Raw genomic sequence first — 15644 nt, 5'->3', positions numbered from 1 at the left:
GGAGAGAGCCCTGGCTCAGGGAACTTGGCCTCAGACAAATCCCTTACATCTCCAGCCCTCGGTGTCCCCTTCCGTTAGGTGACTGGGCAAAATGGTATCAGCGAGTCTGGCCAGCCTTGCCTTCTAAAATCTCATCTGGATGATCTCCTCAAAAAAATCCCGACTCCCCAAAACAAACATTTAGACCGAAAAACCATGAGGAGATAGGACCCAGACGAGGGTGCCAGCCGGGACTTACTGCTTCTCCTGTGCCAGCAGGTGCCCAGCGCTTCGCCCCCCAGCTTCCAGCCTCTGCTCTTCTCCCTCCTGGGCAGATGGCACCAACCAGGCCCTTGTTAGGGCGTCCTCGTGGTGGGGACAGTGGCCCTCGGCCGTGTAGTGCGGTGACACGCCCTCCCTTCGAACGACGGTTGACGTCCAGCTGAAGCGGCACAGAGTTTATTGTCCTGGCTTAAAGGGAGGCTTCACCAAGAGCAGATTTGTGGCTTCTCATCCCTGTTCCTCAACCACCACTCCCAACCCTTGGTCTCCACCGGGGGTTGAAAAGCGGCAGCCTGCGCACGATGTTTGTTCTCACGCCTGCTTTCTTCCACCCGAGCGGTGGACCCGTTGCTTGCTTTCTTTGAATTGGTTGCTAGCGTTCATTCTTTTTATTTTTTTTTAGGTTTATTTATTGACAGAGAGCGAGCGAGCGAGCATGAGCGGGGAAGGGGCAAAAGACAATCCCAAACAGCGCAGAAACCGGTGTGGGGCTCAAACTCACAAACTGGGAGATCATGACCTGAGCCAAAATCAAGAGTCAGCCATTTAACTGACTGAGCCAGCCAGGTGTCCTGGTTGTATTTAAAAATTGGGAGACTTTGGGGCACCTGGCTGGCTCAGTCAGAGAAACATGTGACTTTTGATCTGGTCATGAGCTTGAGCCCCACATTGGGTGTAGAGATTTCTTAAATAAATAAAAACTTAAAAAAAATAGAAATAAATAAAAATTGGGAGACTTTGCAAAAATCCTGATTTCTAGTCTTGTTAAAATCCAATCTGGCAACCCCAGAATGCATTTTATGCCCCTGACTGTGCCAGGTGCTATAGCACATGAGCTCCTATTTAATTGTCCCACAATCTCAAGAGGTGCGTGTTCCCATTTTACAGGCTAGTAAACCAAGGGTAGGAGAGAGTAAGTGACTTGCTCCAGGCCCCAGTGAGCAGAGCCGGGACTGGAAGTTGGGTGGTCTGGCTCTGGTGCCATGCCCGTCCCCCTGGGCTGTGGCTCTCCTCCTAGTTCCTAATCTTGAAACCTCTCTGACTCCAACCCAGTCCTCATGCAGAAGCCTCAGCCTCTCTTCTCTGCCATCTTGCTTGAAGGGAATGTCTCATTTGTGCTTGTAGGATTTTAGTCTATGGAGGTGCCTGAGTGAGGACGCAGAGAGGTCCATGCCATGGCAAAAAGAACTTGGTACGGTTCACAAGACGGGCCCACAAACGTATGGCCAACTCATCTTTGACAAAGCATGAAAGAAGATCCAATGGAATAAAGACAGTCTCTTCAGCAAGTGGTGCTGGGAACACTGGACAGCGACAGGCAGAAGAATGAACCTGGACCACTTTCTCACACCAGACACAAAAATAAACTCAACATGGATGAAAGACCTAAGCGTAGGACAGGAAGCCATCAAAATCCTCAGGGAGAAAGCAGGCAAAAATCTCTTCGACTTTGGCCTCAGCACCTTCTTACTCAACACGTCTCCGGAGGCAAGGGAAACCAAAGCAAAAATGAACTACTGGGACCTCATCCAAATAAAAAGCTTCTGCACAGCGAAGGAAACAATCGGCAAAACTAAAAGGCAACTGACGGAATGGGAAAAGATATTTGCAAACGACACGTCAGATAAAGGGTTGGTATCCAAGATCTATAAAGAACTTATCAAACTCAACACCCAAAAAAACACAAATAATCCAGTGAAGAAATGGGCCAAAGACATGAATAGACACTTCTCCAAAGAAGACATCCAGATGGCCAACCGACACCTGAAAAAATGCTCAACATCACTCATCATCAGGGAAATACAAATCAAAACCACCATGAGATACCCCCTCACACCTGTCAGAATGGCTAACAGTAACAACTCCGGTAACAACAGATGTTGGTGAGGATGTGGAGAGAGAGGATCTCTTTTTCACTGCTGGTGGGAATGCAAGCTGGTGCGGCCACTCTGGAAAACAGTGTGGAGGTTCCTCAAATAATTAAAAATGGAACTACCCTACGACCCAGCCATTGCACTACTAGGCATTTACCCAAGGGATACAGGTGTGCTGTTTCTAAGGGACACATGCACCCCAGTGTTCATAGCAGCACTATCGACAATAGCCAAAGTATGGAAAGAGCCCAAATGGCCATCAATGGATGAATGGATAAAGAAGATGTGGTATGTATGTGTGTGTATATATATATATATCTACACACACATACATACATACATACATATACACACACAATGGAGTATTACTCGGCAATCAAAAGAATGAAATCTTGCCATTTGCAACCATGTGGATGGAACTGGAGGGTATTATGCTAAGTGAAATTAGTCAGAGAAAGACAGAATTCACATGACTTCACTCGTGTGAGGACTTTAAGAGACAAAACAGATGAACATAAGGGAAGGGAAACAAAAATAATATAAAAACAGGGAGGGGGACAAAACATAAGAGACTCTTAAATATGAAAAACAAACAGGAGGGGTTATGGGAGGGGGGATGGGTTAAATGGATAAGGGACATTAAGGGATTTACTCCTGAAATCATTGTTGTACTATATGCTAACTAACTTGGATGTAAATTAAAAAAATAATAAATTTAAAAAAATACCACACACACACATGGCAGAAAAAAGAGAAAAAAAAAAAAAAACAATTCCCGAGACGGGGACATGCCACATCACACAGGCCCACGTAAAATTTGCCACTTCACCCCGACGACTGCTTTTTGGTGCACCCGTTCCAGCAGGGACTCTTAACTGGGGCCTGTGAAGCCCAGGGGATCGCAGGCACAATGCCATTTCCAAGGAACCACAGGGGAGGAAGTCCCAGCTTCGCCGGCTTCTTAAAAGGAGCCAGAAAGAAAGCTGTTAGAACTTGGGAGAGGATGAGATGACCGAAGGCCTTCCGTGAAGGGGAGCCTGAGGAGTGTGGGGTGCTCTTCCTTTGGACCCGTGGCAAGGGTCTGGGTGGGAGAGGCAAGTCTCTGCTGCCCCGTTGGCTGCTTTTCTGCCCAAGTGCTAGGCCAGTCGCCAATCCCCAAGCTGTGGTGTCCTCACCCGTTTTTGCGGGTCTGAATTTACCAGCAGCGCTTTTGACATCGGGGTGGTCACTCTGGGGTGGGCACTGTGGGGTGTGGAGCAGCCTCCCTGGCATCTCACTTCGTGCCAAGAGCACCCCCGGTCGTGACGACCTCAGGTGTCCCCGGCATCACTCCACCTTCCCTAGGGGTGGCATCACCCCAGGGGAGGGCCCTTCCTCTGGATTTCGGCTTCCCTACGGGCCGGGCCTGTGGAGATTCTTTCCCGTGAGCTGTGTTCCTGCTCACTCCTCTCCTAAGTGTGGCAGATTGGCTGCCAAAATGTCCCTGTCCTTCGTTCCTTCTCACGTCCTCACTTGTCCGCCATGACCTGGCAGCTCGTCCCATCTAGAAATGACGTTGGGCTCCCTGGCCCTTGGACCTGGGCTTCCTTGTGCCTCGTCTTGCTAACAGACAGCAGTGGGAGTGATACAGACGTAGTTGACACCCTCCCCCCCCCAAATTCCGAACGGAAACCTACTTCCCAGGGTGATGGTATTAGGAGGTGGGGCCTCTGGGGAGGGGTTAGGTCATGAGGGTGCAGCCCCCATGAATGGGATGAGTGCCCTCGCCCCGCCCTCCCTGTGAGGACACAGTAGGAAGATGGCAGTGTGTGGTGTGAACCAGCAGACCGTCCCTCACCAGACGTGGAATCTGCCAGCACCTCGGTCTTGGACTTTGGCCTCTAGAGCCTTTGCCCAGGTCCCTGCCACCTCGGGAACGCTGCCGCATGAAGGACGCAAGGCTGGCCCTGGGGGTGGAGAGAGCCACAGCGTCCATCCGGCAGCCAGCCGCCCTCTAGAAGTAGCCTGCCTGCTTGCCGCTGACCTCAGATGCGAGGCGGCCCAGCCTACGCAATCACAAGTGAGATAAGCAATTGCTGTTTTAAAAAAAAATTTTTTTGGAATGTTTATTTTTGAAAGAGAGAGAGGGACAGAGCACAAGTGGGGGGAGAGGCAGAGAGCGAGGCGGAGACCCAGAATCTGCAGCAGGCTCCAGGCCCTGAGCTGTCAGCACAGAGCCCGATGCTGGGCTCGAACTCCTAAGGTAGGAGATCATGACGCGAGCTGAAGTCCTACGCTTCTCCGACTGAGCCACCCCGGTGCCCCAGGCAATTGCTGTTTTAAGCCAGGAAGCGGCAAACCTTTTGAGTAAATGGCCAGAGGGTAAATACTTGCAGCTTTCTGTGTATCTGAGTTCAGGCTGCTGTAACAAAGTACCATGGACGGGGAGGGGTGGCGCCTGTAAGCAGTGGGAACACATCCCCCGCTTGTGGAGGCTGCCGTCTGAGGCCAGGGAGCCAGCAAGGCCCCTGCACGGAGGAGGTGGGGACGGGGAAGCGGTCTCCCCTGGGACTCCAGGGCACTCACGAGGGCCCATCTAATCTTCATCCTCCAAAGGCCCTGCCTCTCACGCTATCGCACGGAGGGGAGGGGTTTCCACATCCAAATTCTGGGACGCGAAGAGTCAGTCCCCGTTCCAGGCTGCACTGTGTCCGTGGCAGCTACTGGTCTCTAGCCACTGCAGGACAGGACGCGAACCAGTGGGTGCGGCCGTGTGCCATCGGAACTTCAGGTTTTGACTCAAATGTGAATTTCACCTAGTTGTCACGTGTCACGAGACGCCACTCCTTTCACTTTCTCCAACCATTTGAAAACGGGAAAACCACTCTGCTGTGGGCCACACAGAAGCAGGCAGTGGGCAGATGTGGCTGTCCCTGGTCAAACCTTGCTTAAAACCCTGTCCTTTCTCCCTGTAGCTCTCCGCCTGGGCTCTGCCGGGTCTCTCCCGAGAGTGGGTGTGAGATGCGTGTGCCCTCCCTGAGTCCGACGGGACACCCCACGCTCCCACTTCTTTGTGGGGCTCGCTTAGCTACATACAGGCAAGGTGGCACTCCATCCCCTCAGACCATGAACACCAACAGTGTCCTCATGGTGTCGCGTAGGCCCAGTGTTCCCTTTCTGGGTCACAGCCAGCACTTTGGTCTTTGTCACCAAACATTTACTACCCTTGACTGCTCTGCACGGCCCCACTTTAAGTGTTTGTAGAGCCCTGAAGGAGGAAGGGTGGGTGTGCCAGCCGCCGGCCATCAGTGGGAACCCACCCGGCCTCTCCCAAGGCCAGAAGAGGCCTTGCAGGGAAGGGTGACTGGGATTTGGGTGGGTGGGGCTTGGATGCAGCCCACCAGGCCGAGAGAAGGGCCGGGTGTGGACAACGAGATGGGAGAGGCGCACGGGGGCTGACAGGAAAACTGTCCTGTGTCCTGAGGGACAGAGGCTGTGTGGGGTGACAGGAGGCTGGACGGTGAGCTCGGGGCTCTCACATGTGAGGCAGGATCTGGGTTTTATGCAGTAAGCAATTAGGAGTCACCAAGAAAATCTCACCACAAGATTTGTCCTGTTTTCGGATGCTCAGGTGGTGCTATGGGCTGAACTGTGCCCCCCCCCCCCCCCCCCGCCCAACTCCTATGAAGCCCAGCCCCCCATGCGAGTGTATTTGGAGGTAGGGCGTCTAACGAAGTCATTCCGGTTAAGCAGGGACACGGGTGGGTCTAGGGCAGCCGTCCTGGCCCCATTCTGTAGGCTGGGCTTGGGGGCAGGTGGTGGGGGCCCCGGGCTGGACAGGAAGCCGGCACAAGAAGACACGTGGAGAAGGTCCGTGGAACATACCTTGCAGCATATTGCTTTAGCACAGAGACGTTGGAAATCATGTTTGGTGGTTTCAAGAGATGCCCGTGAACTCTCCGGTGCCCCTCCCGTCAAAAGTCAGGGCCCGACCCTCTGCCCCGGAGTGTGGCTCAGATGCGGTGATTCACTGCTCACCAGCGGAGTGTGGCAAGAGTTCGGCCGTGTGATCGACTTCTGGGGCTCGGCCACGACAAGTCCAGTTTCGGCCTGGCCCCCCCCCCCCCCCCCCCCCCGGCGTCTCGGTTTTCTCTCTGGCGGGAGCCAGTAGCCACGTCGTAAGAACGCAGTGCCGGGGAGGCCCGCACGGCAGGATCAAGGCCTCTCGCGAACAGCCAGCACCGACCTGCCAACCGCGTGAGGGAACGTCCCAGACGCACAGCCCGCTGCCCCGGTCAAGCCTTCAGTGATGCCGTCCCGGCCAGCATCTAGTTGGCAACCTCCTGAGGTCGGTGAGCCGGAGCCCAGCCACTCCAGTCCCGAATTCCTGGCCCACAGACACCATGAAGACAGATATTACTGTTTGAAACCACATCACCGGGGATAATTCTTGACTCAGCGATACGTACCTAACACGTAATGTAAATATCTACCAACGGGAAGATAGGCAGGTGAGCTGTGATGTATTCAGACGAGTAGGTAATCAGCCTTGAAGTTCGGGAGGCCCCGGGAGGAAAGCGTGAACGGAAGCCTGCATGCCAGATGTCTCAATATTGCAACGTTACAAACCAAGCTGGCAAAAAGTTACATACGGTATGTTTATCCTACCTACCCTGACAAACATACCTTTCTAGCAACAACAACAACAACAAAGAGGCTAAGGGTTTTGTGGCTGGCAGAACAGCAGAGATGACTGAGTTTATTTCTTGCACGTGCCGGCATGCTGTCGATGGGCTAGTGCTGCCTGGATGTCTTAAATAAGATGAAGACATACTAATTCAGAAATGAGTCTATATTCTGTAAAATATTTCTCTTAGGTGCCCCAGTTTCAGCATGAATGATGTTGGCAGTAATCAAGATTTTCATGTCCTTTCGAGTTTGTTACAGAAATGCCCTGAAGCAGCTGTCATGGATGGGCTGACTTGTGTCCTCCTAAAATTTATCTCTTGAAGTCCTAAACCCCAAGATCCCACTCAGATGTGACTGTATTTGGAGATGAGGGTCCTTAAAGGGGTGATTCGGTCAAAATGCGGTCGCAAACGTGGGCCCTGATCCGGTCTGACTCTTGTCCTCGTAAGAGGAGGCGAGGACACAGACACCCACGGAGGGACGACCGTGCGAGGACGGGGGAAAAGACGGTGTCTGCACGCTCGGGAGAGATACCTCGGAAGGAACCAAGCCTGCCAGCTCCTTCGTCTTGGACCTCCAGCCCGTAAAATTGTGGGAAAATGAATACCTGGTGTTTGAGCCACTGTGCGTAACGGCAGCCGTGGCAAAGGAACACGGCCCCTTTCCCGTCAGGCCTCTGCCTCTGGACTGCAGAGCACATGACGGGGCGGCGTCCAGAGCCTGAGTCCCCGCAGGGACGGATCCTCAGAGGGGTGTGCATTCTTACCCACACGGGTGCCCGGGGGCGCGAGGCCTTCATTTCTGCTGGAACCCCAATGGAGAAAGGCTGAGGTAAGGCTCTAACCAGGAGACGTGGGTAAAGCCCAAGGGTTCAAAACAGGTGTATTTTCACCAAAGATGCTGAGTGAGTGTAAAACGTGGAGAAAGCAACGTAATTTTTCATGTGTTTCTAAAAAGTTTCTTAAAATATTAAAAATTTTTTATTAATGTTAGGAAAACATGTGGGTCGAGATGGGGAATGACTGCTAGTGCTCATGACTTTGTTTTTTCTTACTGTCGTAGCGAGATAAATACAACATAAAACTCACCATCTCTGAGTGCACAGCTCAGAGGCGTCAGGCGCACACACACTGTCGTGCAGCCACCCCCACCACCCGGCTCCAGAACTTTCCATCTCCCCAAACCGGGACTCTGTTCCCACGAAGCGCTGACTCTCCCTGCCCCCCTGCTGCCCCCCACCCCAGGGGCTCCCACCGTCTCCTGTCTGTCTCTGTGGACAGGACTCCTCTAGGAACTTCCCGTGAGTGGGGTCATGCAGGATATGTCCTTCTGTGTCTGGCTTCTGTCACTGTGTGCAGCGTCCTCACGGTCTGTCCACATGGTGGCAGGTGGCAGGACGTCCTTCCTTTCAGAGACTGGATCATATTCTGTTGTGTGTGTGTGTAGGCCATATTTTCCTTTCATGTCATAGAGCAAGAGGTGGGGAGAACGGTCTCCCCAGGGCCTGAACCGGGTTAGTCACTAAAGCAGGTGGGGACAGAGATCCCTGTGTGCTTAGTAAAGGTGTGTGCGTTTGTGATGTGTGGGACCTTCTTTTTTTAAACATTTTTTTAGTGTCTATTTATTTTTGAGAAAGAGTGCAAGCAGGGGAGGGGTGGAGAGAGTGAGACAGATAATCCCAAACAGGCTCCATGCTATCAGCACAGAACCCGACGTGGGGCTCGAACCCATGAGCCGCAAGATCATATCTGAGCTAAAATTGAACACTCAACTGACTGAGCCCCCCAGGTGCCCCTAGGTGGGGCCTTCTAATGCAGCGTTGCCCCATCAGAGTTTCCGTGATGAAGGAGATGTTCTGTATCTGTGCCTTCCACCATGGTAGCCACTAGCCACTAGCCACTAGCCACGTGTGGCTCTCAAAACCCAAATTAGTTAAAATTAAACTACATTTGGGGCGCCTGGGTGGCTCGGACGGTTAAGCGTCCGACTTCGGCTCAGGTCATGATCTCACCATTCCCGGGTTCGAGCCCCGCGTCGGGCTCTGTGCGGACAGCTCGGAGCCTGGAGCCTGCTTCGGATTCTGTGTCTCCTTCTCTCTCTGCCCCTCCCCTGTTCACACTCTGTGTGTCTCTCTCTCTGTCTCTCAAAAATAAGTAAACGTTAAGAAAATTTAAAAAAATTAAACTACATTTGAATTCCATTCCTCCGTCACCTGAGCCGTGTTGTAAGTGCGTCGGGGCCACGTGTGGCCAATGCTGGTGTGTTGGACAGTGGCAGCTCTAAGATGTGGGGCCGGGTCAGGGGCCGTCTAGCCCAAGTAGAAGGGCAGCAGGGGACCTAACAGTTGCGAATGAAGGAAGCACAGGTGTTTGTCTCCATCCGGGTTCCTTCCGGACGGCCTGGGGGGGGGGGGGGGTTGGGGGGCGGGGGAGGCAGGTGGCAGGGTCAGATGAGTAACGAGGACGTAGCTTTACACACAGCATCACATTGAAAAGCGACAGTGCTGTATGAAGACTCAATTCGAATGTGGCAAAAGCACAAAGCTCATGGCCGGTCATGGCAGGGAGGGAAGGGGATCTGATGGGGGGATTGAGTTCTCGCTGTTGAAAGAAACTTGGAAGCAAATGTGGCAAAATAGCAACGCTCATTGCACCTCAGCGGTGTGCGCCGTGTTCTTTGTTTGAAACGTTTTGTGATAAGTCTCGGCACCGAGGGGATTCAGAGAGCCGGTCAGGCATCCACTTGATCTGCTTTTGGACCAAGAAAGTCTGTAAAACGGTAGGCCGAGAAGCAAAAATCTCACCAGTGGCTGACTTGAGCCGAACTGTTCCTCCTAATGGGTAGGGTGCTGCTGCTTTCCCGGGAGCGACGAAAACAAGTGGTTACCTTGGAGGGTTGGCTTCCAGCTGGGTTTTACTTTTGCTGTAGAGCTGCGGATTCCGAGTTGTTTGGACAGTGGCGTTGCGCTTGGGAGTGGCCCGCGGGGCACCGGAGGGTCCAGGACACTGCCTCCGATCGAATCTAGAAGCGTGCCGTAGGTGGGAGCCGCAGGGGCCGCCCCTACCTGCCTGTTTCCCACACACGTGCCCCGGGGGACGCCTGTAAGCTCACGCTCCGCGTCTGTATTTACTGAGCACCTGCTACGTGTCCGATGCTGTTGCTGTGCTGGGAGAGACCTCGGGACATGCTGCTGTTCCTGCGGGGGAGGGACGGAGACGATCGGGTGGCACTGGGAAGACAACCCCAGCAGGGCGAGGGGACAGAGTACTGCCCCTGTCCTAGACTGACTCGGGGAGGGCTCGTCGGAGGAGGTGACATCTGACAGGAGGGGATGCGGGGGGGGGGGGGGGCTGTGAGAGGACCCCTCTGGCTGCCAGGATGCCAGTGAGGAGAGGGCGGGTGCCTGGTGGGGGTGACGCACCAGGCTCCGCTGGCCCCCAGCTCCCGCGAGGAACCTTTGCACTTTACTCTGCGTGGCTGACGCTCAGCATTCTGCTCGGCCTGGAGGGCGCTCCGTGTGTCGTCCCAGCTGGGCAGCAAGCCACTTAGAGGGACAGGAGCCGTCACCGCATGCCTGGCTTGGGTCCAGAATGTGTGCGGAAGTACCAGGGGCTCGAGCGGTGCTGGCTGCGGTGCCTTTGTCCTTGGGACCCCCTGCCCTGGAGCCTTGCCTCGTCCCCGGCTGGCTTTGCGGCAACTTTCTTCTGTGATCCATACGGGTGTTGGCTAAAACCTCTGATGCTGCTCCTCTCAGACAAACGGACTGTTACCTTTGAGGATGATATTTAGCAGAGTGGGGGCGCTTGGGTCACAGAGATCTGGGTCTGGATCAAGCACTTGACCTGTGTCCTCAGAGGTTCCTCATTCAGAAACGGGACAGATGGTCACAGTGGCACCTTCTCAATGGCAGTAAGGGGAGAGGGAGGTGGTGTGGACAAAGGCCTCAGTGCTGTGCGTCCTGCAGAGCAAGCCGGCAGTGAAACTCGTTCTCGTGACTAAGAGTTTTTAGTTTCGTGTTAACTGATTTTCTGTATCTCAATAATTGGGGGATCCATCGGCTCCTTGGTTACAAAATACCGTTCAAGTCTAGCTTTCTCAGAAGAATGTCGATGTCCAGATAAAGCTTGCTGCCCGCACAGATGAGCCGAGAAGTCAACCAGTGGGCTCAGGCCCTGACTTTGTCACTTACGGTGCCTCGGTTTTCCTCACCTGTAAAACGGAGGCAAGGAGGGTCCCCAACGCACAGAGGTGTTAATGACATTGTGTTAATTCGTGAAAAGTGCTTAAAACCAAGCCTGCTCTCTTAGCAAGGTCTTAACAAAGGCTAGTAGGTAGAGAAAGTGCAGAATTACTGTCGGCATCCCGAGCAGCCGACGTTCAGGGTCCGACGGAACTTACGAGCTTCCACGAAGGCGTTCGCAGAACTCCGTGATGCAGCCGGCTCCTGTGTTTATCTGTGGTTCCAGCGCCCAGCCTCCGATGGCTTTTCCCCTCCCCGCCACTGGAGCCAGCCTCGCCCCGGGACCTGCTGCGACCCCGACGTTTCCCGCGGCCGCCCAGCCCCCCGGGCCTGTCGGCGTGGCGGGGTGTGGCGGGTACCAGCCCTGCCCCAGCTGGCCCCCGGAGCCTGCCCCAGCGCCCAGCGCCGCTCCCTCCTACCAGGTACCAGCCCGGCCTCTCTCTCACTGGCACCTCACCTTTGAAGCCACGGGTAGCGTCCAGTGGGAGCGTGCAGCGGGGTGGCCCGCACTAGCAGACAGACGGGCGCACAGACGTCCCTTCCCCGCGCTCCTGTCCCTGCCTGTGACCGGGAGCAGGGGACGAGCGTGAGCTCATCTGGCACTTCTGGTGCTGCTGCTGCCATCTTCCCGACCCCTTCTCTGGGCCTGGAGATCCAGCCGCTCGGAACTTCCAGCACGTCCCGTGCCGGACGTGGTCCAGACCCCTGGGCCTCTGCCGCCCACCGCCCGTCCCCTCTAACATCAGCAAACGGCACCACGGGCCGCCCCGCTGGCAGAGCTCGCTCTGTTTGGCTCCGCCCTCTTCCTCTGTCCCTTGCCTTTGCTTCCCCAAGGCCTCTGGGGCTCCTCCCCGCAGCCCGTCCCCCGAGCTCCTGCCTGTCCCCAGGGCCCACTCCTGACCCCTGCTTTCACGCTCACCTGCCTGTGGTCCCGTTCCACGTGACGACCCGAAGGCTCCTTTGCACGTCACCCAGACCCTCCCTGAGTCCCTGGCCCCAGCTGTCACCCCAGCCCCTAGTCCCCTGCTCTGACCGCCTCCGTCTTCTGCAAGCCCACCAGCTGGCTCCACGTGGGGGCCTCTGTGTCCTGACCCTGCGGGGAACCCTGTCCCCACGTCCTCACGTACCACCCTCCCTGCGCTGCTCCCGTGCGAGCTGTTTCAGGCTGGGCATTGCCCACAGCGCTTCTGCCCTCAGACGTCAACATTTCCACGAGAGCGGCCACGTCCAGCTCGCTGGTCGCTGCGTCCCCAGCTCCTGAACCGGCCTGTCAGAGTCGGAGCTCAGGAACTGTGAACGTGAGCCGCGTGTGGGGCCGGCGAGGGCACGCCTTGCCCCTGCCCTGAGGGGCCCTCTCCCTGCCCCGTGTCTCTCCGGGGTAACCCCCTCGCAGGACGGTTACAGCCGCGAACCAGCGACGAATGCCGGCAGCTACGAGAACAAACAGGATCCCCTGCGCGCTGCCAGCCAGCCTCGGCTCCCGGCCTCGGCCGTGCCGTGCCAGCCAGGTGGGCCTCCGTAAGGGGCCGCCGGCTTCACTGTGGGAGCAGCCGCCGCGGAGCCACATTTTAAACTTGCCCAATTCGTAGGAGGTCCAGGGGTCGTGTGACTGTCAGGGCTGCCTTCTCAAATATGCGCCGAAGTCTCAACTAGGGCCGGGCCCGTGTAGGAGAGAGAGGGAGAGAAGGAAAGAGAGGCAGAGAGACGGAACTGGAAGGAGATCTGGAAGGAGAGGGGTTCTGCTGAGGACTTGGACTTGAGGGGTGGGAGAGGCCGGGGCCCCGGCCTCCATCCGCAGCTGAGACTTCCAGGAAGTTCGAGGCCAGTAGCACCTGGGACCATGCTGGTTCTAGGCAGCGGGAGAGGCCCGTTGCCACGGCTACGGGGGGCCGGGATTTCCACTGCTGGGAGGGGGGAGGTTGGGGGCAGAGGGGTGGCTTTGCAGAGAGGTTTTGTTTGCCCTCAGGGACTAAAGGAACGCATGTCTGGCCCGGCGGTGGGTACGGCCCAGCGCAGCCCCTGCAGCAGGCGGCCACCGCTAACGCAGGACAGCCAGTCAGCACCCTGGCCCTGAGCTGCGCGGAGAACGACACCCGCCTGCCGGCTGCCAGCGCTCTGCCCGCGGCCTCCGTCTCCACCCTGCCTTCCTACACCCCGACCTCCTACAGCCCCATGTCTGCCCTGGACCCAGGTAGGGTGCATTTCCGTGCGCGCACAAGCCGTTCCTGAAGAGGTGCCACAGCCAACCCGGCGCCCCGTCTGGGTTTTCTCTCTGCTTCCTAGGACCGAGCCACCCGAGCTGTGACCTGGCTGAGCGCTCGGCAACCGGTCCTCACCGCCCCTCACTGCCGCCCCCCCGGCCGCCCCCCCAACTCCCAGAGCCCACGGGCTCCCTGTGGGGCGGCCCCGGGAACCGCCCCGGGGCCAGTTCTGCCGGCAGCCTGGTCGGAAAGCCCCCGAAGCCCAAGGGTGGCCCCAGGCAGCCCCTGCTTCACTACTGTGACGTCTGCAAGATCAGCTGCGCCGGCCCCCAGGTCAGCTGCCCTCCGCCCCCTGCCGAGCAGGCCCTGGGGACCTTCCTGGGGACCGTCCTGCCGCCTCGGGTAGCCACACGTCAGGGGTGTCCTGTTCCGGAACTGGCGGTGACACGGGCGCATCGGAACTGCCTTTCCAGCGCGCTCGTGGAGGACACGAGGGCAGGCGCAGCGCTGACCGCTGGCGGCGGGAGCACGGGCAGAGGCGGGCAGCACCCCCTCCTGCGAGCAGCCACGGGTGCCGCAGGGGCAGTTCCGAGAGGCCTGGGGGTGGGGTGCACCTTTGTCGCAGGGCTGCTCGAGCAAAGGTGCACCTGAAGCAGGGTGCCTGGTGGCGGGAGCAAGGGTGTGTGTGCTCTGTGCGCACGTGCGTGTGTCTTGTGTGTGCGTGTGTGTGTGCTGTTGTCTGAGAGGGACGCCCCCCGGCCCTGCTCACAGGTAACCCAGCTGGCGCTCTGGAAAGGTCACCAGATGCTGGGGCTCCATCTTGACAGAGAGCAATGCGCTAATTCTGTCTTCTTTTTATTTATTTATTTTTACGTTTATTTTGAGAGAGCGTGTGTGCACGCGTGCAGGAACGAGAGGGAGACAGGGAGAGAGAGAGAGAGAGAGTGTTCATGAGAGACTAGCGGGGAGAATCCCAAGCAGGCTCCACGCTGTCAGCACGGAGCCCGACGTGGGGCTCGAACTCCAGAACCGTGAGATCGTGACCTGAGCCGAAATCAAGAGTGGGACGCTGATCCAGCCGGGCCCCCCCCGGGCGCCCCCACGGCACTCTCTTTGTGCTTGTCCTCACCTGCACGTGTGCGTGCATTTTGCTCAGTGTGACCTTGTCACCTGGGCCGGCTCCCACCTCCGCAGCCACGTCGGCGTCCTGAGTTGGCCCTTCCCCACCCCCGCCCGCCACTCTATCACCTGGTGCGTGGAGCTCCGTCGGCTGGCCTCCCGCGGCCCGGGCAGTACTGGTGCCTGTCCTCCGGGCGTCCGTCTCCGTAGCCTCTCCCCCTGGGGTGGCCCAGGTGACCGTGCAGCCAGGGGCACAGGGACCTCTCCCAGCACTCCTCCCTGCTTTGTCTCCCTGTCTCTCTTCACACCCGACGCACGCGTTTACGGCGAGGAGTCCGGTAGCCGCACGGCCACTGCAAACGCGTCCTGTCGCTTTGAGCTCGGAGCTCTGCAGCGTGTTCTGCCGGCCGTTCTGTCCTTCCACTGCAGCATCACCGCCTCCCCGTGTCAGGGGAAGGCCGGGGGCTCGGGGGGGGCCGGGCACCCAGGAACTCGCACTTGCTGTGGCGATGGAGCTAGAGGTCGGACCCGGGTTGTGGGCAGCCGCGGGGCTTAACTAGGGTGGTGCGTGGGGATCGCAGGCCAGAGTGGGCTCTGTCCTTCTAGACTCTTCTCTGCCCCAAGGCTTTCACCGTGTGTGTGTGTGTGTGTGTGTGTGTGTGTGTGCGTGCGTGCGCGCGAGCAGCGCTGCGCGCGCATGCGCACCTGCTGTTGCTTGGGTAAATGCTCACAGGTTTCCTGTGTTCCGGAGAGTGTCCCCTCCTGCTCCTGTCCCCGCTTCCCACCTGCCCCCGAACCAGCCCGTATGGGTTTCCCCGAGATCTCTTCCCTGCAGGGCATGCTGACCCTTGGCATGGTCAGAGCGCGTTGCTTTAGCGGGCCCACTCTGGGGGTGTTCGCTGCGGCCGGCCTCGTCCTCAGGATTCCCAGGGAGGAGTCCGGTCACTTGCCAGACGCCGCCAGATCCTTTGGGCTCGGGCCTGTGAGTCCTGGCAGCCTCCCTCGCGTGGACCCCTCGTAGCCGCGCTCCAACGAGGAAACGGGCCCTTGCTGTTGCGGTCGTGTGTGTCCTTGAGTGGTTTCTGAGGTCAGATTCTGAACAGCCAGAGTTTTCCTTCAGAGAAGCCTCTGAAACCACGTGTGTGTTTCTTCAAGGACACTTGCTTATTGATTTTCAGATAAGGGAAAGAAAAAGAAACCTGACGTTTTTCAGCCTGAGCTTCTGAGCCTGTTGACGGGGTTTAATAAAGTGGCTTGGTGGCCGGTGGACGGGGAGGGGGC

General features: G+C 57.1%; 2 protein-coding genes across 6 annotated transcripts in view; both read left to right on the top strand.

The window, feature by feature from the left end:
- Nucleotides 1–15644, top strand: part of ZFR2 (zinc finger RNA binding protein 2) — a 42534-nt gene that overhangs the window by 7461 nt on the left and 19429 nt on the right. For all 5 annotated transcript variants that reach the window (XM_053898089.1, XM_053898088.1, XM_053898090.1 and 2 more), the window contains exons 2-5: nucleotides 11270–11465; nucleotides 12437–12551; nucleotides 13010–13234; nucleotides 13327–13577. In XM_053898089.1, coding sequence (XP_053754064.1) covers nucleotides 11270–11465; nucleotides 12437–12551; nucleotides 13010–13234; nucleotides 13327–13577 — 787 coding nt within the window. The remainder of the gene's footprint in view (nucleotides 1–11269; nucleotides 11466–12436; nucleotides 12552–13009; nucleotides 13235–13326; nucleotides 13578–15644) is intronic.
- The window catches only part of MAP2K2 (mitogen-activated protein kinase kinase 2), a 211776-nt gene that overhangs the window by 176979 nt on the left and 19153 nt on the right, over nucleotides 1–15644 (top strand). The gene's annotated exons all lie outside the window — the stretch shown is intronic.

Source organism: Panthera pardus, unplaced genomic scaffold (assembly GCF_024362965.1).
Source record: "Panthera pardus isolate Hobbes unplaced genomic scaffold, ASM2436296v1 HiC_scaffold_8, whole genome shotgun sequence".
Taxonomy (NCBI): domain Eukaryota; kingdom Metazoa; phylum Chordata; class Mammalia; order Carnivora; family Felidae; genus Panthera; species Panthera pardus.
The sequence above is the reverse complement of the archived record's forward strand: the minus strand, read 5'-3'. Positions and strand labels throughout refer to the sequence as shown.